The sequence below is a fragment of the Tripterygium wilfordii genome, chromosome 2, assembly GCF_013401445.1.
Source record: "Tripterygium wilfordii isolate XIE 37 chromosome 2, ASM1340144v1, whole genome shotgun sequence".
Classification (NCBI taxonomy): domain Eukaryota; kingdom Viridiplantae; phylum Streptophyta; class Magnoliopsida; order Celastrales; family Celastraceae; genus Tripterygium; species Tripterygium wilfordii.
Window position 1 is genome coordinate 11,800,439 of NC_052233.1, and position 23,810 is coordinate 11,824,248.

Here is a 23,810-nt window from a genome sequence, read left to right on the forward strand (position 1 = left end):
AAACCCACAGATCTGAAGACCCAGAAGCAGTAGATCTCCTGATACTTAGAAAAAAAAAAGATTTCCATATGTCTAGAGTTGTATGGTTATTATTTTACTGTGTTATTCTTTTATTGGAAATGTCACCGGAGAAGATGATGCCGCCGGAGAAGATCATTGTGTTTTTCAATTATTAATTATTTTATTTATAAAATCATAAATTAAAAATGATATGTGTCATCAATTTATTGATCAATGTCACATGTTTGCCACATCAATATATAATCATAAAAAAATAAAAATTACACATCATCAACCAATGGTCATATCATCTCTGTTATAACGGAAAAGAGAACAAAAGACTCGTTTGTACCATTGTTTGAAGTTGAGGGATTGATTTGACCTTAAAAAAAAAATTAAGGGCTCAACTTATTTCTTTTAAAAAGTTCAAGGGCTTTCTTGATACTTATCCCTTCTTCCTTTGATCTTTTATTTACTCTTTATAATAATCACCAAATAGTAAGATAGACTCACATTTTAGTACCGTGATTTAGGTTCAAAACCAAACCACATAAATTCATTTGTTATTTCCTTGATTCTCTCAAGTCAAACACTTATCATTTTCGGTTGTTAAATCCTTGCATCAACAGCAAGATATGGCCATAACCCTTCAAGAGGTTGTTCACCTTCAAGGCAGACCCAACCACGAACTCGGAGTCGACAAAGAATAAAAAGTGTTTCTCAAAGAAGATTTGTGAACGGCGCCCTTGTAGGAGAAGAGTTCTGAAAGAAGGTTTTGATATTTGATTTTTTTTTTTTCTATTTCCTTGTTTAAAATCTGGGAGAGAAAAAACCTATAGTTGAAATTGATATATATTTTTTATTTTTAATGCCAAGTATTTTTTAAAAAATGCCACATATACAGTTTCATTGCCCATATGGTCTAAAAACTGCCTGTGTGAGTGTTTTAAAATAAATTTGAAATTTAGATATCCAATTTGAAACATTTGAAAAATGAATTATCGAATTAAATTGGATCAAATTATTAAATATCCAAAAATGCTATGACTGCTGTTTGCAATAGTTAAAAGAGATTTACCATAATTAAAATAGGCCCTTTTGTTTGAATTTAAATGGTGTAATCATATTCAAAATCGTTCACCAAATCTATATATATGTCCCATCGAAAACCCATAAATCTGTTGAATGTCAATCTCTTAAGAGTCATGAGTACCCATGTGCAATGCGCGCAAGTCTTGTCCAGACTAAAGTAGTGAAGTGGTATGCTTAATCATATACTAATATTGTTTTGAGTTTTAATAAGGTTAATAGTGTCATCCTAATTGCATTACTCCAACTAAATAAATAAATTAAAAAAAGAAAAGAAAGAGAAAAAGAAAGAGAGACAGTAAGTAAGACTTGTCCCTTTCACAGCATCCAATTTAGACACCGACAGCATAAAAGCTACTTTCACCAATGTTTTGTCTGTCAGCGGTAAATTGATCATAACAAAATATTCAAACATTACTATGCAATATGCATGCATGGGGTTGAAGTTAAAAAAGTAAAATTAGGGGGGTACGTGTTCGGTGTTCCTACTTCCTAGTTGGCTCAAAAAGTGTGTTATATTGGCCGTGATCAATGGAGAAGGTGCCTTGTTATCGGTGACTAAAACTATAATTTACCCTACTAGAATTTTAAGGAAAAAAAGATTGTGTTTACTTCCAACCTCAGGATTGGAATCTTGAGAATTTGAAATGTCAATGACAATGAAGAGAGGATATGATGTCATTAAGTTAAACCTAATTACAACTTTTTTCAACTAAACATCTCCCAACGAAGTTCAACAAATTAGGTTACAATAGAATTTAAAGAATGGAGGAACGCTCTCGCGAGGAACGCTCTCAAGAGGAACGAGATCTGCTTAAGCGCAGCAACAAGAAGGTTAAAACCACCCTTGATAGGGTGGAGGACGGGGTGCATGATGTTGATATGGTGAATCGCGAGGAGGAGATAGTTGCTATTCAGGCTTCGGTGGACGGGAGTCATGGCAATCACCTTTCTTTTAAGGATAAGCTCATAGGGTTTGATAATGGGCCACAACATACTTGGGGTGGAGAGGATGAAGATGATTGTGTCTCAGATGACGATGGAGATATGGTGGAGGAGGAGGATGTTGATTGCCCGGTGATAACTGTATCAAAGGAGGAAAAAGCTAGATTACGGAGGCCATGGAAGCATACCCTTATTGTGAAGCTGCTAGGGAGACCTATAGGGTACAATTTCCTCTTGAAGAAGATTAAGGCGTTATGGCGTCCAAAGGCTCATTTGGAGTTGGTGGCTATTGACAATGATTTCTTCCTTGCCAAATTTTCTTCTAAAGATGATTATGAGTATGCTAAGTATGAGGGCCCATGGATGATCTTGGACCACTATCTTACGGTACGACAATGGTTTCCAAATTTTGACCCCAATCAAGATAATCTGGAGAATCTACTTGTTTGGGTTCGGTTTCCATGTCTTCCAATTGAGTATTATGATTACGACTTTCTTATGCGGGTTGGTGAGAAGATTGGTAGACCAATCAAGGTGGATGATACTACTATTATGGCTTCTCGTGGCAAGTTCGCTCGTTTATGTGTGGAGGTGGACATTAATAAACCATTGCTTGCTAAGTTTAAGTTGAGAAGGAGAATCAGACGCATTGAGTATGAGGGTATACATCTGATTTGCTTTGGGTGTGGCAAGTATGGACATCGGAAGGATATGTGTCTGTCTGGTGAGAGTCAGGTTCCGGTGGAGACTGAAAAAAGGTCGGTTATTCCGCATGAAAGTACGGAGAAAATTGTGGATGCTTTACGAAATAGGAAAGACAATATTCCTGAAAATCCGGAGATAATGGAGAGCTTTGGACCTTGGATGCTTGCCACGAGGAAGATGCGTAGACCGTTTGCCAGGCAGGATAAGTATGGAAATTTGAATAAAGGGCGTAATAGTAGAGGTGACATGATAATTGATGTCTCTAAATCCAAGGAGATCACTCAGGGGCAATCTCGGTTTGCGTTATTGGACACGCATGAGCAAGATAATAGGCTGGATAATATAATAAATGAAGAAATTTTGGTGGGCCAAGAAGATGTGGGTGGTGCAAGACTTGGTAGTAAAGGAAAGCGTCCCAATGTGCAGGTGCAAAAGGAAATATATAATATTGAAATGGGCCAGCCTGTTTCACATGGGCCCAATATGTACAAATCTAAGGGTAAGAATGATACTAGTTCTGAGACACCCAAATCTTTCAACAAGCCTCGGCGTGCAGCTGCTGAAACAGATCATGTCTTGGTGCGTGGATCTAAAGGCGGAGAGGAGATAGTTCGAACGGTGGTTAATAATGTTCGTCCTCATATTGTAGAAGAGCTGCCTCCTACTATAGAGCACCATCAGGATCCTCCTATGTTCCATACTCTTGGTCATACCATAGAGAATGATTTTATGGATGTTCGAGATGGTGGTAATACTAATACGCATGAACCTCTGCTAGTTGGTGGAGATTTAGGTGTGGCGCCTACTGTGGTGGAAGGCGTTGAGAATACTAAATCTTGATTTGTGCTTGGGTTTTCTGGTCTTCGTTGTTTTATTGTTAATATGGTTTTTATGGATTGTGTTATTTGGAATTGTCAAGGTGCGGCCTCGAGGGAGTTTAACCGCGCCCTAAAGGATCTTCTTCGCCTTCATAGGCCTGGTGTCCTGGGTTTGTTAGAGCCTAAGGTTAGTGGCTCTCACGCGGATTCTCTTTGTAAGCAATGGGGTTTTGCAAATTGGGTGAGGGTGGAAGCCTTTGGTTTCAGTGGAGGTATCTGGGTTTTTTGGCATGATAAGTATCAAATTGAGGTAGTTCACACCCACCCTCAATTTGTTCATTTGTGTGTTAATGGTGTTGGGGCTCGTAATTGGTTTTTGACTGTGGTCTATGGTAGCCCAAATGCAACTCTGAGAATGATGTTATGGCAAGATTTGCGCAAGGAGGAGATTGGCATTACGGAGCCGTGGTTGTTAGCTGGTGATTTTAATTCAGTTGTTTCTTCTGATGAAGTCAGCTCCAACAGGCATCAGGTCCACAAGAGGTGCGCAGGTTTTGTTAATTGGATTTTTGATCAAGGTTTGATAGATATGGGTTTTTCTGGGCCAATTTATACTTGGAGCAGAGGTTCTCGAGAGTGTATTTTAAAGGGCGCTAGGTTGGATAGAGCGCTTTGTTCTGGTGGTTGGAAGGAGATGTTTCCTACAGCCTCTATTGTCCATCTCCCAAAGCATCATTCTGATCATTCACCAATCTTAATTCGTTTTCAAGAGCAAGATCGTGATAACTGTATCAAATCTTTCAGGTTTCAGGCAGCATGGCTTACTCACCCAGATTTTCAAAGGCTGGTGAGGCAAGTTTGGGATGGTGGGCAGTCTGTGTTGGAAAATAATTCTAATATTGCGACTGCTTTAACTGGGTGGAATAGAAATACTTTTGGGAATATTTATCATCGAAAAAAAAGGTTGTGGGCTAGAATTGGAGGGATTCAAACTCGGATGGCAGTTAGTCCCTCCTGGAGATTGCAGAAATTAGAGTCCAAGCTTCGGAAGGAGTTAGATGTTGTGCTATTTCAGGAGGAACTTTTGTGGTACCAGCAGTCTAGAGAAAATTGGATAAGATCTGGGGATCGCAATACGAAATTTTATCATGCTTCTACTATGGTCCGTAAGAGTAGAAGTAGAATTGAAGCTCTGAAAGGGCCCAATGATATGTGGATCTCGGATCCAGCTTCTCTTCAGGTTATGGTACATGATTATTTCATGAACTTGTATACTATGGATGATAGTTGTGATATGTCTTTGATTCCTAGAGGTTGTTTTCCAGCTCTGAATATGGAACAAACCCGTGAGATTCATATGCGATTTTCGGCTGAAGAAATTCGTCAGGCTCTCTTTGATATGGCACCCTTGAAAGCTCCTGGCCCTGATGGAATTAATGCAGGTTTTTACCAGAGGATGTGGTCTGTAGTTGGGAACTCCTTATGCCGGTTTGTTATTGAGTTTTTGGATTCGGGTATAATGCCTTCAGGAATTAACGATACGCTTCTTGTCCTTATTCCTAAAGTTATGGTGCCTGAATATGTTAGCCAGTTTAGACCGATTAGCCTTTGCAATGTAGGCTATAAGTTGATTACTAAAGCTCTAACTAATCGTTTGCAGCGGGTTATGCCTAGTATTGTTTCTCCGAATCAAAGTAGCTTCGTTCCTGGAAGGCAAATAACTGATAATATTATTGTGTATCAAGAGGTGTTGCATTCTATGGGTAAGAAGCGAGGTGGTAAAGGGTATATGGCTATCAAGATTGATCTTGAGAAGGCTTATGATATGCTTTCTTGGGACTTTATTCAAGATACTTTGACAGAGGTGGGTCTTGATGATATTTGGGTTAGAAATATCATGCAATGTGTCACTACATCTCGGATGGCAGTTATTTGGAATGGGCACAGATTGGACTGGTTTAATCCTAGTCGAGGTATTCGTCAAGGGGATGCTATTTCTCCTTATTTATTTGTTCTCTGTATTGAGCGGCTGGGTCATATTATTAACAGAGCGGTTTCTCAAGGGGCTTGGGTACCTATTAAACTTTCCAGACAGGGCCCAAATCTCTCTCATTTATTTTTTGCGGATGACTTGGTGTTATTTGCCGAGGCTTCTATTGATCAAATGAATGTAGTCCAGGACTGTCTTAGAACTTTCTGTGCTGGTTCTGGGCAGAAGATTAGTCTTAAAAAATCGCAGATTTTTGTTTCGAGGAATGTGGACCCTGGTGTTGCTCAGGAACTTGCCCAGATGTCAGGATTTACTCTCACGACTCATTTAGGGAGGTACTTGGGTACTCCTTCTATTCATGGCCGAGTAACAATGGGGGACTATAATTATATTCTGGATCGTATTTCCTCTCGATTGCAAGGTTGGAAAATGAAATATCTTTCTTTTGCGGGGCGAGCAGTGCTTGCTCAATCAGTCCTTACATCTATCCCATCGTATGTGATGCAAACGACCTTATTACCGAAGGGGGTGTGTATGAATATTGAAAGATTAGTGCGGAGGTTCCTGTGGGGAGGTAATGAGGAGCTGAGAAAGGTGAGTATTGTTAATTGGGAGAAGGTGACGAGACCGAAAGATGCAGGGGGCCTAGGGATTAAAAGAATGTGTCAAATGAACCATTCTTATCTTGCTAAGATAGGATGGCGCCTTATTAATGAAAAGGATAGTCTTTGGGCCAAAGTGGTAAGTAACAAATACATTCATTCAGATGCTAGTCTGGACAAGTTACAGAGTAAAAATGGGGCTTCTAATCTTTGGCGTGGAGTGATTATAGCTGTCCCTATTTTGACTAAGGGTATAAGGGCTATGGTGCGCAATGGGAAGGACACTCTTTTTTGGTTGGATGTTTGGATTGGAGATAGTCCTCTGTTTGATATATCTTTAAAGAATGTTAATATGGTGGATATGTACAGGCCGATTAGTCATTATTGGAGGAGAGGGGTTGGTTGGAACTGGCATACTCTTAAGGATTTCCTTCCTAGTCATATTGAACAAAAGTTGGCGGCTTTCATGCTATCAGAAGATGATGATGTTGTGGATAGTTTATTTTGGGGCAAGTCTTGTAGTGGCGAATTTTCAATCAAGACTGCATATGACATTGCTACAGGTTATGAGGGGGTCAATACAAATAAGATATGGAGGTCTATTTGGAAAATTGAGGCTCCTCAACGGGTCAAGGCCTTTATTTGGATGGTTAAACATCAACGATTGCTATGTAATTCAGAAAGGGTCCGAAGAGGATTTACTGATGTTCCTTTTTGCAAAAATTGTCCTGGTGAGATTGAAGATGTGGATCACTTATTTAGGAGGTGTCCTATGGCAGTGCATATTTGGAACTTATTAATGCCTCCTGTTGAAATCCGTTGTCAAAACTTAATGGGTTTTCAAGATTGGCTTTCTTATAATTTGTGTAAGAATTCAGTTACTGACCTTGGGGCTAGCTGGGACACTATGTTTGTCGTGGCTATTTGGAGCATATGGAGGTGGCGAAATGACATGGTTTTTAATGATAAGGACTACTTGGTGGATTCTAAGCTCATGTGGATCAAGAGGTATTTGGCTGAAATCAAGCAAGCCTTTAGCCTTCATGCATCTGTTCTTGTACATAAAGGCATGTATGGTTTGCAAATGATTGGGTGGTCTCCTCCTCCTCAAGGATGGGTGACCCTCAATACTGATGGGTGTAGTAAAGGTGAGCATGGTGCAGCTGGTGCTGGAGGTTTGCTAAGAGACTATCGCGGTGTATGGTTAAAAGGTTTTTTTGCTAATATTGGCAGTTGTGGATCGATAGAGGCCGAACTCTGGGCAGCGATTCATGGGCTTCGTCTAGCTTGGGAAGAGGGTTTTCGCCAAGTTATTTTGGAGACAGATTCCTATATGGTTGTGGATTGGCTAAATAAGCAGAGTGTTCCAAAGCTCTCTCTTTCCAATTTGATTAGTGTGTGCCGGAAGCTTGTTCATCAAGCTTGGGAGGTGAAAGCAATTCACGTGTATAGAGAAAGGAACCGGGTTGCTGATTTCCTTGCATCTGAGTCTCTCAACCATGGCAATGGGCTAACGATTCTTCAGCATCCTATTGTTGGCATTCAGGGTCTGCTTTGGGAGGATTTTATTGGAGTTGCTTGGCCTAGGCGGGTATTGCAAGTAGAGGTTTAATCCTTTGGTTTGTTTGTGGGTATTCCCCCTCCCTAGTATCAAAAAAAAAAAACAAATTAGGTTACAATTATTTATTTGTTCAACTGTTTTTATTACTGTGCTTGGAAATACTCTTCTATGTGGTGGGCCAACACTTTTGAACTGCTTCTTGGCCCTTGACAAGGACTTGCCCTTTCTATTTCTATGGTGCCCAATCAAACTAGTAGCTAGCTCGCACTTGGCCCTTCCATTACATGCTTATATACCTAGACCTAGTAGTAACCAACTCACCATGCAAAAACACTTTTCCTGGAGTTGGCGACAAGGGTTCAAGATGGTTGAGAAAGGTAAGAATACAAAAAATATGAAAGATTCATACCTCATGTTTGGACACATTTTCAAAATAAATGATAATATTGAACCCCTATCCATGCAAAAATCTACACAACCCACGCGTTAGTAGTTAGGGTATAAGTTGTGACGTAGACAACGAATCTCCGACCTACAAAAGCAAAGGGAAGATGACACTTTGTGGCTCGGGGACACTCCGATGCTCAAGTCAGTGTCTTTCTTAAGAATTAATCAAAGTATCAAATATCACAATTTAGAAAGCGTATCTCGTCCCAGATTAACAATTCCTTTTATAGGAGCTCTGAGACATTTGTTGGGATTATCTTATCCCGGTTGTTGAGTTTGTTAAGATCTCGATTTGATCTTGGCATTAATAAGGTTGTTGTGGTTGATCTTGTTGTTGAGGTCGTTGTGATATGAGATCCATCTTGATCTATGGATAGACTACTCTCTGGGTTGACTCTAGAAGGTCTTCTCTCTATGAGCCGTGGGTTGGCTCTAGGAGGTATTCAGTATTCACTCTATGTGCATGACAGACTAAGAAACATTCATGCCAACGCCCAATTAACAAGATATGTAGAAATAATAACTTTTCATGAATAATAATAATAGGAGGTGGTCGAGTCGAGTTAACTAGGAATGAATCCGCAAACTGAAGAATACAATTTGTGTACTAAGAGATCATAGATTACTCCAATTTGTTCAAAACCACTATTACTAGTGTGGGCTCTTATATATCCAATGACATACAACATGATAATGTTTGGGTTAGATCCATCAATATTAATTGGGTAATGGAGGAGTATTAGCTAGTTGTAGAGAGTGGCTACAGGGAGATCACGTCTTAACAGTAAAATCTGAGGGAAGCATGTGGTGCAGGTGCAGTGCCAAATTGATAGAAAATGACAAATGCTTGAACATGGGTTAGTGTGTGTAATGATCCAAAGAGAAAGAGGGCCCAATTGTCATGGTCCCAGATCCATAAAACAAAACATGTTGTGTGGACATGTCTGGGCTAACACTAACACAGTAACACTGCACATGAATGTTGGTTGTGGTCCCCCTAATACCAGCCCTAAACGTCAAGAACCTTTTTTTTTTTTTTTTTTTTGGGTTATTGTTGAATTTGAGTGGATAGGAAAATCGGCCCATGGGCCTTCTTCTCTCTTTTATAAGAAAGAGATTAGTTGGGGAGAATTGATTGGTGACAGGTAGAGGCTAATAGCTACCGGTGCACTGCACTGACGCAAACCTTTAGGATAACAAAAAAGTGACCGATCTTGATGGAGGTTGAGCTTAACCGGTTTTTAAGGCCAATATGTTTTTGCATATTTTGGGCATCTTTGAACAACTGTCTTCAACTTTTTTCCACTCACATGCCAATCCTAATGGTAATGGTTTCTTATTTAATTAAATAAAGGACAATGTTAAAGACCCTCAAAATTTAATCCCAAAAAGTCACACAAATCTATATGACATTAAAATAGTCATTGATTAAAAACACACATATAGAATTCACTTCACATCCATCACTCCACATTAAATGAGGGTATTTTGGGATCACCTTTTAGGGATCTCAAGCATTATCCTTAAATAAACATGGATAATTGCCAACAAAAATGTAAATTTTGACAAATATTAAAATCGCCATGTATGAAGATTTGGATGAACTGGCAAACAAAAGTTGAATTAAACTGTCCAAACCTTCCATCAGTTCAACACCCCAGCCACCTAGATTGCATACTGAATTGCAGGTAAGATCCAACGTGCAGACACATTCACCATATAGCTATTGGACCCAATCTACTGAACCCTTTTGAAACATTAAATCAATCAGCAAACATAAAGCTGATACGGGTATTGGAACTTGTCAAAGAATTTCATCTACAAATTAACGTCAACCCATAATGCGAGGCCCCCCAGCTGCCGGTGAGCAACTAAGTGGTCTCTCATAAACCAACTTTCCACAGACCAGCTGCAGGGAGTATGGATCATTATTCTTCAACTTGCCAGGGAATTCTTTGCTTGAATCGCTCTTCCACGACCGGCTCTTCCTGATACGGTTGCGGTTGAGTAACAACGTGGCATTGCTTAGAGGAGGAGCATGCAAAGCTCCTTCCACACAGTCTCCCATTTGCATGCATCCCCAAGGTTTTGATGGACCGGCTTCACCAAATGACCTTAGCTTTGGGAAACTATTCCTCAACCTGGAAAATAAGCACTCGCCAAGGGAATTCTCCTCCAATCTGACACAGAGCGGGCAAGGAGGATCATTTCTGTGAGTTTTGGGTGTTATCAGCTCTAAACATTCTGCATGAAAAACATGATGGCATGATAGAACCCCGGAAACTGGCTTGTCTCCGCTTCTCACAATCCGACGAGATCCCCAGGGAGATCTCTGTGAAAGAAATCTTTCACATAGTCCACATCTAAAACCATCTGATGGCGTAAAGATTCGGCCAGGAACTTCACATTCAAATACCTCAGAAACATCTGCAAACTCTGCACTGCTTCTAGCACTGCTACAGGGATGGGAATCTCTGTGTAGAGTAGTATCAAACTCTGACAACCAAACAGATGTGGCGTCACTTTGGTTGGAGAAGGAGAAAGGGTGAATAGGTTTGGTCAAGAAGCAGCACCCGTGACTTGAGAAGTTTTGATAAGATGGTAATCTCGTTCTTATAGCAGACTCAGATTCACTACTGTCGGAATGGAAAGAAGTGGAGCCTGCACTGTCTGGATTTCCAGTGTTTCCCTGAAAAGATGTCATCCCTTTGAGAAATCTGAAACCACTGCCACTGCTAAACAGTAAATTAAAGATGTAAAGATGAGATTACAAATTTACAATACCTCTGCCTTAGGAGTAGAGCGTGATTGCTGCAAAACCATATCTAGAAATTATGAAAGGGAGATCAATCAGTACGTTTAGACAATAATGAACTTATTGATCTATATCTTGAGTTAGCTTCTGATGTTAAAAAAAAGAGCCAACATTATAAAGTTCGACTAAAACGCATAGAAGCATGGTAGGTTTGATGATATGAACAACAGGAAAAAAGACTGCTTTTCATGTTTTGAATAACCACATTGATGCCATTTCTGTCTAACCATGTGTTCATAAAATGGAGAAAATCCATAAGCCACATGGTGTTGCAATGTCAACACCAAGTGAGACAAGAGATCCCATTGCAATTAAAGTGATCTAAGGAGATCAATACCAAATAAATCTTCCCCAAGCTTAACATTTGAAATAGTACACTCAATCCATGAATGATGGCTACGGGCTTCCATTTCAACACTCCCTGAGTCACTTAATGATTCCTTTCCAATAACTTGAGTGTCGCTCAGATTCAGGAACAACACTCTCAGACCCTGTTGCGGTGGTATATGAGATATCACTGCAGTATAGGACATTTCCTGAAGAAGAACAAATGCTGGATAGCTTGCAAGTTGCAACTGATAACATCTACCACTAAAAGGAATGCCACAAGCAGATTTCAACCTCGATTCTTCAAACGACTAAGAGCCATTCATCGAAAATGGTTTTAATATTGTTAAAAAGAGTATCCTCGGCAAGGACAATTCTGAATCTACTGATCATATGTTTCTGCACTGCCCTTGGTCCAGTAAAATTTGGAGGAGCTTATGCTATTTTGTTGGTTTGGCTTGGGTTCCTCAACAGACTGTTAAAGATTAATCAATGGCTACGAGTATTCTGAGTTCTGACCATCAACAAAATCAAGAGAAAAATCTAGCTGGTTCCAATCTTTGGTGGTTATGGAAGAAGAGGAATAGGACTATAGGAGAACCTTTGATAATACACCTGTAGATGTTCTTATTGAAAAATATGCACTACTCTAAAGCGCTCTAAACCTTGTAACAGTCCTCTTGCGCTCTCTTTCTTGCCTCACCATAACTTTTGGTGCACTACCTAGTTGTCTTTTGAATAAAATTCTTTTTCCGCTCAAAAAAAAAAAAAAAAAACACTGAAAGATAATAGACATCCTTCTTGCATAGAGGGCTATTCAGCGACCACTCATACTATAGCATACAAATCTCAAAATGTTTCCATACTCCCATTTATGATATGGCTAGCCTTCCTACACAGAGACATGGAACTACTCATACATAGGTGAATCTAGACAGTTCCGTTTTTACACTTATGCACCAATCAGAATACAGTTTGATGCTAACTAATACGTAAAGAAAATAGACAGATGAAACAAAAATAAAAATTCCACCACATTGCTCAGCAAAGCAGACAAAATCAAAGCCAGAAGTATAAAGAAAATGGTGGGCAACAAAATATCCATATCTATACCACCTATAAAAGTATCAAGAACAGCTAAGGTTTAAAGTAGAAATAATTACTATTATTCACTCAAACAACTTTATATATTGATATAAGGTAGTGTTATAATACTTTTCAATAAAAAAAGTTCTCTTAAATCACAACTTATCCAGTACTAAGTATATAAAAATGTAACTTTTCTTATATTTCACACATAAATTCTAAAAGTTCAGCAAACAAAGTGTCATAACTCCCAACAAGAATGTGCTTCAAAAAGCATACCATAAGTCCTACTCAAAGTTCTTTAATTTTTCTACTTTGTTCTTGGATGGCACCCTTTGGTGCCCTTATTATTCGGGAAAAAATAAAAAAAATAAAAGCCTGCTCAAAATTCATTAAAATTATGATTATCCAATTCAAAACATTAAAAATATTGCTTAATATTAAGTAGGAATACCTCATATTCATGTTAACAAGTAACTAGTGATACTAGAGTTGAGAAGATGGAGATGCAAAGAAGAAAAATCTAAGCTAAACACCATTTTGCTTTCTTAGACATGAACAGAGGGCTTCCTAATACATGTTAAAATAAATACTAAAAACGGCCACATTGTGATAAACAGCAATCTGTAGTCAAAATTAGACGATGATTATTACAGACCTTAAACAATAGGACACTGACATAACTTTTATTACCTTTCCTTGTCGCAGTTTCATACTCATCAATGGTGATTTCCTGGATAACCGGAGGTGTCCATTGAGGACCCTGTGAAAGGTCAGATGGACTACTCAAAAATAGCCCAATAGCATCAGATGAATAATGGTGACCATTAAGATGGTTGTTTTTCGTCCATCTGCTACTTTCTTTACTGTCTGATGAAGTTGAAGACACATACAGTTGACTACTCTCATGCCGGTCATCAGATTGAAATCGAAAATCCCATCTTGATGTGGGAGGCGAGAAGCTTGAATTGGTTCGCCAGTATGGCTCATGCGGACCCATGGACCATTCCCTACTGGCAGCATTTGACCCATGTGGCCTTGCGGCCACACAACACAGCGACCCCGTTTTAGCTATTTTCAACAGACCTTACTACTAAAATCTTGCTAGCTTGTTTGGCCGTTATAAAGCTTGCCACAGGCTATCATCTGACTTGGAGATATGCAATTCCCAAACTACAATTGCTTATGCTACATGCTCCAACTAATGAACAATGTCAATTCAAATAGACAGCAAGCATCTGCTAATGGAAGCAGGACGTATATCAATTAATCGAAATCAACAGCATGGCTTCCCATAAACTAAACATCCTCAGCACATAACTTCTCCAATCAATCTTTTTTCAATGCTTTATCAGCAAGGCTGGTAGAAAACATAATCTGAAAGAAGACCAATAAAAGCTATAAAAACATGATACCAGCCACAAAATTATATATGAGTTCTTAAATGTACTTTAACCAGAAGAACGGAAAATAAACAAACCAGACCACACTGGAAAGACATTTCTGGTACGTGAGAAACAGTGAAAAAAGGTATTGATCATGCCAATAAACAGAAAATAAAGTAAAACTGCCATAAACACAGTGCAGAGCATTTGGCAAAATCTTGCTGGAGGCACACTAACGAAGTAAAATATTGAAAAAAAATTAGTGTAGTTAAAGCAAAATCTAGAAGCATCAACAAACTAGATATGTATGTATGGGCGACAGAAAGAGCTAGAAGACTTGCTGTTACGAGTGGACAAGGAAGGAAGAAATACAAAGCTATCGGAAGAAAATGCACGGCTTGTCGTGGCGACGAATGCTCGAAGAAATGGAAGGGAATGAAACCCTAACACATCGCCATGCCGGGATAATAATTGATTAATTATTATTAATTTGATTATTAATTGCGCTGATAACCTCGGTGTTTGGTTTTTTTTGGCTCTTTTTTTCGTGTTCGGTTCCCCCCCACCAGATTATCTTTTGCCTTGTTTGTCATATGTCACCACTAATCCACCGATATAATCATCATTTCTGCTGAGATTTCATGCTTTAAAGATCTTAATCTGGCATGGATTAATGTTTCGTTTTAATGATCACCAAAATTATGAATTCTATTCGTGGATCAACTTGAGTAAACCCTTATTTTGGTCACTAAAAGATGTCGGCATCAATTGGACTGGAATTTGAAGTGATATAATTGGAAAAAAAGATTTGGTTGTGACCTCATTGCAAGCATAGAGCGACTAAGATAACAATTTACTCGTATTAGCTTTTTTTCTTTTTAAAAATCGATCCAAAACACGAATACATTGAACCTGCCCCCTACATGATAAACCAATAATGAACCCACCGGAACCTATGCTTTGTCCATCGAAAGTATGATTACACAATAGTTCACACTAAATGATACTTTCTCTGGTCCAGACTGCCCACAGAGAGGCAATTATCGGCATCGGAGGGTATTTTTCAGCCCCTAATGTACAACGAAGTGTACAGATAAGAAAGTTAAAAAGAACAAAAGTATCAAGCATGTTCCAAAATCTAGATATGTCTAGGGTTACACGGGTGCTTTTGCAGACACTTCACGCAGCATACGCTCAGTACGTCTCAGTGTGTCCCCGTAGCGAACAATCATTTGATGCATCCAGCCTTGAAGAGCCTGCTGGCTAAAGTTTGCGCGATTTACTTATATATCATTTATGAGCTATTCCGTACACATGAGGGCTTACAATGGATGCATTAGACAGGAAAATATTGCTTAAATCAACCCCTGAAAACCCAGCTTTTAATATATTCTTTCCTGTTTCCCTGGTGAGGTGACATCCATCAGAAACAGTCTGTTGTAAAGGATCCAGAACACTTTGTATGAGTCTGAGAATTGTTCCATCTGTGCCAACAAACAGCAAGGGTAACAATGTAACCAGCAGCAAAGTGTATCCGCTAAAATTTAAAACTAATCACTCCCCATCATTGAACTAAAGGTTAGCTTGATACCTTTTGCAGCCACATGCTCCACAAATAGATAAATCCCACCAGGTTTAAGTACCCTCATCAACTCTGTATACAAAGATCAAAGATAATTTTGGATGTTCACTAGCAAATCGTCATCAACTCAAAAGACAGAGATCATATTGGGGTAATTATTCTCAGTTAGATTGTGTGCATCAAAATATGGATTAAAGTTTGTTTTGGGCATAGGACATTTTACTATTTTATATTTTTTTTGTTTCCATGTCATCACCTCCATCGTAGCAATTGATTGACAAGTCAGCAAATTCCGGCAACAACTAGACCGCAATTTGACTGAAGTGATATATTTGTTGATAATTAAAATATGAAGTGATGTAATTGAAATATATATATATATATATATATATTTTTTTTTTTTTGTCAGTGAACTAACTGTAAACACAGCCAAAATGAACATTAAATGTACAGAAAATAATACGAATTAAAGAAGTCAATAAATATCAAAATATACAGAGTGACACACATATCAAGAAATAACAATTTGAATAAATGATCTCAGGGTCAGGCTGCCGTCATCACTGAATACCCAGTTCTAAGACCAAAATAAGATATTCACCAGAAACCCCACTTACCTCTCAGGGTTGCATCAACATCTTTTACAGAGCACAATACAAGGGTTCCAACAACAGCATCAACAGAAGCATCACTTAATGGTATAGCCTCTCCAACCTGGATATGTCAATGCATTCAATATCAGAATCAACTATGTAGTTTTGCATATAGTATTCCCTACAAATAAATAATGAGGCTTTCAATCGAGAGAACCAAAATACAAATGCAATAAATTTGATATTCAAACAGCACAATACACCATGCAAGTTAACCCCACTCCTGTTACAAAATAAGTAAGCTATTGATATTTGATGGTAGCCAAGAATAGAAAGGTTGAGAATTGTAAATGAACACAGGTCCAATACTAACTCTTGTGATAGGACTTCAGAATACCCTCAATTTTCCTTAAGTTGCATAAGACACTATGTAACATCAACTCCTATTTATACAGAGTATTTGGCTGCGTATTTGAGTTGACTTTTAATACCTAATATCTTGCTCATAAAGTCTCGATACTTTAACATAAAGGACTCAACATAACCAAGGAAACACAACAATAATAAAATATCTAGAACAAACCAGCCACTGACTTCTAAATAAAGAAATAAAATCAATAAGGACTCTAAATCTCTTCATATTCGGCGGAGTATGAAGTTGGTCTTCTTGATCAGCATTATAGAACAGCTTCATACATCATGCAGCAAAGTTAATGGATAACTAATTACCCACGAGATCTCATATACTAAAATTGTTAACCCATCCATGTTGAGATTGCCATAAATAACATTCGTGTACTATAACCAATCACTCCATTCCCTCAACAGCTCTTATAGACATAGATAGGGAATCAAAATCACTCTGGCACTTTCCTGTTAACAAAAGTACTCGTAAGGTGAAGACACCAAATGAAGAAACTAATGAAATCAGATAGTAAGGAATTAGGCTCATCAGTTGTTCATTCCGATTAGTTTCTAGTCAAAGGATTACATCCCCTGCAGACGCAATTTTGAGTCCCATGTGTTGCATGAGGCAAAATAAACTTAACAGAGCTCAAAGACTATCTTCACAAAACATAATCCAAGCCCCAAAATGCATAAGATTCAACTTCTATAAAGGTACATCAGCAACTGGTGGTGGTTGTAGATTCTTACCATTTGTTTTCTCAATGAGACATAAGCATAGAACATTATAGTAAAAGCAGTGGAAATAGAGAAAAATCATCATGAAAAAGAAAACTCAAGCACGGAAGCCATGTGCCTCAAAGTTTCAACTTACATCAGCTTCCAAGAAAACTAATATTCATACGATTAACTACAACAAAATATTTTAAGTTACCAACACAATCGTTAGAAGAAACTCTTCCAATCTAAATCTACTACAAATTAAATTTCCATTCTGGCTCAAAAGAGATCATATCATTATTACACATTATACAACACTAAAACCAAGGTACAAGCTTAAACATATCCATGAGACCACCATAGTATTAGAATTCAAAGAGAACTATTCAAATAGCCCATAAAGGCATAAACTAATCTGCAAGCTCTTTATTCAAGGCAAAGTAAGAGCTGGGAAAATAATTACTTTCCTACCACAAATTTTTTTCAGGAAGTCAAGCTTGAACAAGACAAGCCAATGGCAAAGACACATTTTCCAACTTTTATTAGCATACATGCACAAGAAAAAACCAGTTGTCTCCATGTCTGGGTTACGAACAAGTAACAACTAGCTGCCCCAGATAATTTGTACATAAATACCATGCGTCATTGTTTAGCCATGACCAACCAGCTGTTTGTACAAGCTACAACTAAAATTTACATGGACAACATAGCAAGATAAAAAGTTCAACAAATTAATAGCACCAAGTACACATACTGCTTGTATAAATTTGAAATTTGCAAGCGGTAGACCAGCAGCCATCGCTGCTTCTTTAGCATATTTTTCCATCTTTTTGTTTGGATCGATGCCAAAAACCTGGACATCAGCATCACTGCCATAATATCTGAGATTAGGGCCAGTGCCAATGCCAATCTCCATCACTTTCTTGGCATCTTTCCCCAAATTATTAAAGAGTTTAGACTTGTAACCTGAAATCTTAACAAAAGAACAGAAGAAACGTCCAATTGTAGTTAGCATGGTATGCAATGAAAACAAAATCTAACTAAAAAAGAGAAGTTCCCCCAAAAAAGCTAGAATAAATGGCCACTGACCTCTGCCTCGTAAGCTTTCATGCTTGAATTTATTACTGATGCATAGAACTCCTCATACCAATCCGGTCTTGGAGGGTGAACCCTGTTCAGCACAGTCTACAAATAGAAATTCATTAACATCACACTACTCCACAAATTTAAGAATGAAAACTCATCAATTTATAATGCCATTATTTCGAACTTAACATTGAATTGACCAAAACAAAAACAGCAGATTAAGATTTCAATTAATTTGACTAGCTCCAGTACTGGTCTCTTATACAGAGAGAAGAGACATACCACATAATCGGACTGTGATGCTTCTGAGGCCTTGGAAGGACGAATTGGGAGACAAGATGCGGCAGCTCCTTCAAGAAAATGTCTTCTCCCACATGAGCAAAACCCTCCCCTCCTCAAAGGCTTGGACTCCACTGCAACATCCTTGATGGGTGTTGAAGAGCTTGAAGCCTTGATTGGTGTTGAAGATCTTGAAGCCTTGATGCGGAAGGGGAATGGTGAATGGAGTATCATCGTATTCATACCTTTTTTTTTTTTTTTTTTTCTCCTTTCTTCAGTCATCAGTCGCTCGGATCATCTGTCGTAAATTATTTTTTTTGTTGGTTTTTTTTCATAAAATCTCGAGGTGATGGCCATGATTACAAAATTAGAGTCGTTTCGTGTAGACGTTAAAAACTGTGCTTTAAAAACTAGAGGGTTGGTTAAGTAAATTCATTATTTTTAGGGTATTTTATTTTTTGTTATATTATTATATGTAAATTATGTATATGTTTGTATCCACTCCCTTCTTCACCTCTCCAGGGGTGGGATTTAAGAAATTGCCGTCACTACACAGAGAGACAGAGAGAGGCGCGTATACGTATTGTTTCGCGCCCCCTGAGAAGAACCTATTAATATATGTTGTGTACTTTCTTCTTGTGATTACAGGTTGGGTTTGGGTAGACTAGAGCTTAATGATGGCTGGCCAGAGAAGTTATTATGGCAAGAGTTCTCAGTCTCAATCTGATTATGGGAGAAGTAAGAGAAAGATGGGAAGTTTCATTGGATAGGTGGAGAAATAGCTAAGCTATTCAGGGTTGAAGAAGGGCTGAGCCTTGGCGCAACATGTTTTCTACTCAAAGGGCATGGCCTCACTATGGCATGCCTGTTGTTGGATGTATTAATTGTAGCAATCAAGCAAGTGAATCATTATGTTCTCAAAACATCCCAGTTTCAACAAACCTCATATATATTGTTTGCCACCCCCAGATGATGACATATATAGCCAGGTTAGCCATTATCCCCAGCTGCCGCACCCACTCTCCCCGGCTCCAACTGACACTCCCAAACGCCATATTCCCAAATTAACATCATCTCACGAGACAATAGACTTGTAAGCGATAAATACATCTGACAGTTAAAACTATCATTTCCTTGCTAAAATAGGTGATAATTTAGCAGCATAGGTAAAAGTTAGTTGTTCAGACAGTTTTTTTAGTTTAGATACATAGTATAATGACGATCCCTATCCTGGTGCATTCAGCAGACACCAACATTACATATGAACACAAATGTATCACTCGGCATACCAGTATTGTGTCACATAAAGCTCTCATCATCAGCTTTATTGCCAGGAAAAAGAAAATGGAATACCATCCAGTCTAGTCGAGTATACTTTTAACATACTGCCGACCCCTGGACACTCTGATCCTCAGAAGCATTGCTTTTACCGTTGCCGTCATTTTTTGTGCAGCTCTGAACCTCAGCAGATTCATTATCATCACCATCAACTATCATAAGGGAAAATTGAGCAAGTAAACAAAATATATTGTCAAGTAGATCTCTATCAGCAATTTGATTAATGGGACTGCAGAGGACATCATTTTGTCAATAGCACATACCATCAATATCACCATCATCACCTGTGTGTGTATAAGCTGAGTGCCTTGAGCGTAATTGCTGGTGCGGTGTGGGCTGCCAATCCAAGTGATTAACGTGAAACACAAAATTCAGAGGTTCAAAGACAGAAGTAGACATGAATGTGTCATGTGTACAAACAATTTCCTACATCTGATTGCTTCTAGCCAACAAGTTTATTCTCGCTTTTAAGTTTTAACATTCATTAGGAGTCTACAAGGACAGGGCTGTAAATGGAATGTGAGGGGAAAAGCATATACCTGCTCTCACAGAAACAGCAGAAGCAATTATTAGGCCCTTACAAGGATTAAGCATAGACCAACAAGGAAAGAAAACAAATCCTAAAGCAATATTAAAACTGCGACTGATAAATTCTTTTCTACCCAAAATCAGGACAGCATATCAAGGAAAGTAAAAATATCAAGAAAAGGAGCTCGGGCTACCTCACAATCTACCTCACAATCTACCACAAGGGCAATGACCCAGGTGACACTAGAGACACATGATGACAAGGAATTACTGTAGAATAAAAATGGCAGTCATTGAAGAATAGAACAAAATAATTAAAAAAGTTTCACGTTGGATACTGGATGACAAGGGGGTATCCATAAAACGATCTGTTTTATCTGGACTCAAAATTGCTCAGGCTGGACTATCACACAAACCTATGCGAGATGGGAGACAGAACATCTATAGGAAAATTTTCAACTGGTCTGTGCATTCCGTATGGAAAACCAAGAAATAATAAAAAGCCTAAGTACCTGTAATTTTGGTCGAAGCGCTTCAAGGGGTCCTTTGGGCTTCTGTGTGCCTTGCTATGGAACATATAAAAATCGATGTGAAAATATAAGGCACATAACATAGGATTGGCAATGCAAGATCAAAATGCAAATCAGTGACTAGCATCTACATGTCCTCAATAGCTTCAGTAAAGTACAAATGTCTACCTTTCCCAATGCCCAATCAGCAGAGTCAAAAAAAGCACGTTCATGATCCTGGTAGGGGGGGAAAAAACCTATCATTGCAACTTTATTCATAGTGAACAATAGTTAATGGTCAGTGAAGAATCAACAGTAACCTTTGATATCAATGGAGGCTTCTTTGGTAGCATCCCTCCATACTTTTTCTTGATAATCTCCTCCTGCACAAGATATAAAGGTAGATAATGATTCTTATGCGGCTATCTGTTTCTGGGGCAATACTCACAGGTCACAGACAGTAAAAACACATAAGATTCAACAAAAAACCCATTCTTCTCATCTACTATCTTATGGGAGTCCAAAGCATGTCACCCAAGAAGGGACCTATCACCAAAACTAAACCCAGTTACTGAAATTCAATTATGACAATCAAGGATTTATACTGTTTTAGTGGTACTGCCTGAGGGGAAAAGAGAAAGGGAGTCATTAAAATAATGGCCGAAACAAATGACGTTTCAAATGCAAAATCAACTCAGTGTACATCATACATGTAGATTGAAATAAAGATATTAAATGCATCTAATCCAGCTACCTTGTTATTTTAATTTCCAGAAAAAAGCTCTATTATAATAAATAAACTGAAATTGAAATATACAGAAGATGAACTATATAATCATACCTCCTGTTGAGGTGAAGGCACAGAATTGTCACCATTTTTATCCAAATCTTCTAGCTCTTCCACAGGATTTTCCTCAGATACTTGATTTTTAGGAGCAACTTCTTCGGAAAGCTCTTGCTTTACATCCTCAAACTTTGCGCTTGACATTCTTGCTTTATGCCGGGGCAAAAGCTGCAGTAGATAGTTCATTTCAAACAGTCATAATATAAGTTGTCACTGAACATATCATCCGCTCATGCACCCTGTACATACATCTATGCAATTCCACAAGTAATCCTTCCGAAAGAAACCCAAAACAAGATAAACATTCTAGACAAAGACAAACATGCAAATCAAACAGCACCAGCAGCAAAGCCATTTTTCTCTTCACAACAAACATATTTAAGTAAAAATTAATTAATGAATCCAACCGCAAGTGCCATGGTAACACTATCAATCAAACATCATCGACTACGAGTGAAAGTTGTATTAAACTTGAAAAATTAAAGCAACTGATTAACCTGTACGTCTAATAGTGCTTGGATTGGATGGTAAATATAAGTTTTTGGGTTCAGTACTGTGGTTGTTTGGTTGATATGATTCGGCCAAACCCTTTCGATTGAATTCAAAACAAAATAAATGAAAAGGAAGAGGAGGTTTTGTTACCTTGAACGAGACCAAGCTGGACGGAGAATTTGAGGATCCGATTGTCGCAACGGGGCATGCCCGAATTCAGGGTGATCGTCCCATCCTATATAAGAAAGAACTTGGAAGCCTAAAACGTACGCAACTCGGCGAATCTTTTCTAAATCCTTACATTCTTTGGAGGCCAACCCATCTGAACCGTGTAAACAATTCTTACGGAATATTTACAGGAATTAAATATAACACCATGCAATTTTACACTGGACCACGTCTTCGTCTCTCTCTCAAATGGTGCAGCAAAATAAGCCATCTGAATTGTGAATGTGATGACAGAAGTGTTTGAATTTTGAAAGGATATTGGGTTGGGCCTAATTCTCTTGTTGTTAAAAAAAGATTAGAATGTTGTGGCCCAAAACAAATTACATCAATGGATGCGCGCATATATATATCTAGAGGAGATCATTTTCTTTTACAATATTACTTATGAAAGGCAAAAGTTGCAGAAACACTACCAAAGCAAATGAAGACAGAGCAAGCTCAGGCAGGGGAAGTTGCAACTCCACCGACACTGCGCCTTCACAGAGGAATCTCTATACCAGACTTGGTCCTTAGAGTTGTTGCTGACTTTCTGTTGTAGGAACATTAGCTAGTGCCATAGCCATGGCTACAACTAATCAAACACTTCCCTTTCTCACGCAGAATTTCCAATTCAAGGGAGAGTATAATGACCTCCCCATGTTCACTTTAAGCATTCAATCGCCATGGTTTGCTTATCTAACTTATTAAATAATTGTGCCAAAGTTTTTGGACCAAAAAAAAAAAGGGTAGTACTTATTAACAAAGGATGGATCATGATGGTAAAAATGTAACAAGCTCATCGAGTGACTTCAAGGTCTTCTCGTAATACAGGTACGATTCATAAACCTTTGGTGTCGCAATATAAGAATCAAACTGCAACAACAATCAAAAGAAAAATTCATGGAATTTAATAGAACTCGTCATGAATGGACAGAAACACAATTTGTATTGACTCATACCACGGCCATGTTGTCCACCAGCTCATTAGCCGTCTTGACATAGTCCTTCCGGAGATTCTTGGGCACCATTGACATGGCATTCTTCATGTCCTGAGAAAGATAAGCCCATTTAAGTCGAATGTAAAACAGAACATACCTCCAAGACATGGTCTCCAACATGTCCCTAATGCTATGCAACCCTTGAGCAGTCTGTTTAATTCTTGCCGTGGCATCTTCAGGCGATAATCCAGGCTCAAAAAACCGTTCTCGTAGGAATGAACGTGTGCCCCAGTTCTCAGCAAGTGCTACTGGCGTGCCCTGCACTGCCATTCCTAGTCCTAAAGCCAGTGAAGTGCCTAAAAATGCGGTGACCAGTTTTCGGCGGTTGAGGTCATTGAGTGATGCTCGGATTGTAGGGAGTGAATTCTTGGAAGAGTAGTAGTGATTGATGTGTGGATGGTGGAGAGCTGTGGTGTTTGTGATAGTCATGGTTTTGGATAAAATGTCAAGATGGATTTC

The 23,810-nt window shown here is 38.5% G+C and overlaps 4 protein-coding genes across 4 annotated transcripts; all 4 read right to left on the reverse strand.

Moving 5' to 3' along the window:
• Positions 1-9,757: 9,757 nt before the first annotated feature.
• On the reverse strand, positions 9,758-14,310 carry LOC120005098. The gene is made up of 4 exons (XM_038854564.1): positions 14,143-14,310; positions 13,079-13,762; positions 10,942-10,982; positions 9,758-10,846 (listed from the first exon to the last, which is right to left on the reverse strand). Exons 2-4 carry the CDS (start codon positions 13,383-13,385, stop codon positions 9,989-9,991), a joined length of 1,206 nt encoding a protein of 401 aa, XP_038710492.1. The 5' UTR covers positions 13,386-13,762; positions 14,143-14,310; the 3' UTR covers positions 9,758-9,988.
• A 301-nt stretch (positions 14,311-14,611) lies between these two features.
• LOC120016397 (methyltransferase-like protein 7A) lies at positions 14,612-18,774 on the reverse strand. Its single transcript, XM_038869150.1, has 6 exons — positions 18,439-18,774; positions 18,160-18,255; positions 17,825-18,043; positions 15,970-16,066; positions 15,362-15,424; positions 14,612-15,254 (listed from the first exon to the last, which is right to left on the reverse strand). Exons 1-6 carry the CDS (start codon positions 18,715-18,717, stop codon positions 15,061-15,063), a joined length of 948 nt encoding a protein of 315 aa, XP_038725078.1. The 5' UTR covers positions 18,718-18,774; the 3' UTR covers positions 14,612-15,060.
• Positions 18,775-19,537: 763 nt separating this feature from the next.
• On the reverse strand, positions 19,538-22,685 carry LOC120016431. The gene is made up of 7 exons (XM_038869206.1): positions 22,297-22,685; positions 21,652-21,822; positions 21,131-21,193; positions 21,000-21,047; positions 20,814-20,867; positions 20,037-20,109; positions 19,538-19,925 (listed from the first exon to the last, which is right to left on the reverse strand). Exons 2-7 carry the CDS (start codon positions 21,796-21,798, stop codon positions 19,813-19,815), a joined length of 498 nt encoding a protein of 165 aa, XP_038725134.1. The 5' UTR covers positions 21,799-21,822; positions 22,297-22,685; the 3' UTR covers positions 19,538-19,812.
• A 14-nt stretch (positions 22,686-22,699) lies between these two features.
• On the reverse strand, positions 22,700-23,806 carry LOC120016422 (photosynthetic NDH subunit of lumenal location 2, chloroplastic). Its single transcript, XM_038869195.1, has 2 exons — positions 23,313-23,806; positions 22,700-23,226 (listed from the first exon to the last, which is right to left on the reverse strand). The coding sequence occupies exons 1-2, from the start codon at positions 23,778-23,780 to the stop codon at positions 23,125-23,127; spliced, it is 570 nt and encodes a 189-aa protein (XP_038725123.1). The 5' UTR covers positions 23,781-23,806; the 3' UTR covers positions 22,700-23,124.
• Positions 23,807-23,810: the final 4 nt, after the last annotated feature.

Coding starts and splice junctions, on each gene's coding strand:
- LOC120016397 (XM_038869150.1), bottom strand. CDS start 18,717: ATGACTGAAGAAAGGAGAAAAAAAAAAAAAAAAAAAGGTATGAATACG. Junction 18,256..18,438: donor CATCACAGTCCGATTATGTG/GTATGTCTCTTC, acceptor TTCTATTTGTAG/ACTGTGCTGAACAGGGTTCA. Junction 18,044..18,159: donor TGAAAGCTTACGAGGCAGAG/GTCAGTGGCCAT, acceptor TCTTTTGTTAAG/ATTTCAGGTTACAAGTCTAA.
- LOC120005098 (XM_038854564.1), bottom strand. CDS start 13,385: ATGGGTCCGCATGAGCCATACTGGCGAACCAATTCAAGCTTCTCGCCT. Junction 10,983..13,078: donor TGAAACTGCGACAAGGAAAG/GTAATAAAAGTT, acceptor CATAATTTCTAG/ATATGGTTTTGCAGCAATCA. Junction 10,847..10,941: donor GCTCTACTCCTAAGGCAGAG/GTATTGTAAATT, acceptor ACATCTTTTCAG/GGAAACACTGGAAATCCAGA.
- LOC120016431 (XM_038869206.1), bottom strand. CDS start 21,798: ATGTCAAGCGCAAAGTTTGAGGATGTAAAGCAAGAGCTTTCCGAAGAA. Junction 21,194..21,651: donor TGCCTTCACCTCAACAGGAG/GTATGATTATAT, acceptor TATCTTGTGCAG/GAGGAGATTATCAAGAAAAA. Junction 19,926..20,036: donor TGATGATGGTGATATTGATG/GTATGTGCTATT, acceptor CCCTTATGATAG/TTGATGGTGATGATAATGAA.
- LOC120016422 (XM_038869195.1), bottom strand. CDS start 23,780: ATGACTATCACAAACACCACAGCTCTCCACCATCCACACATCAATCAC. Junction 23,227..23,312: donor TGGTGGACAACATGGCCGTG/GTATGAGTCAAT, acceptor TTGTTGTTGCAG/TTTGATTCTTATATTGCGAC.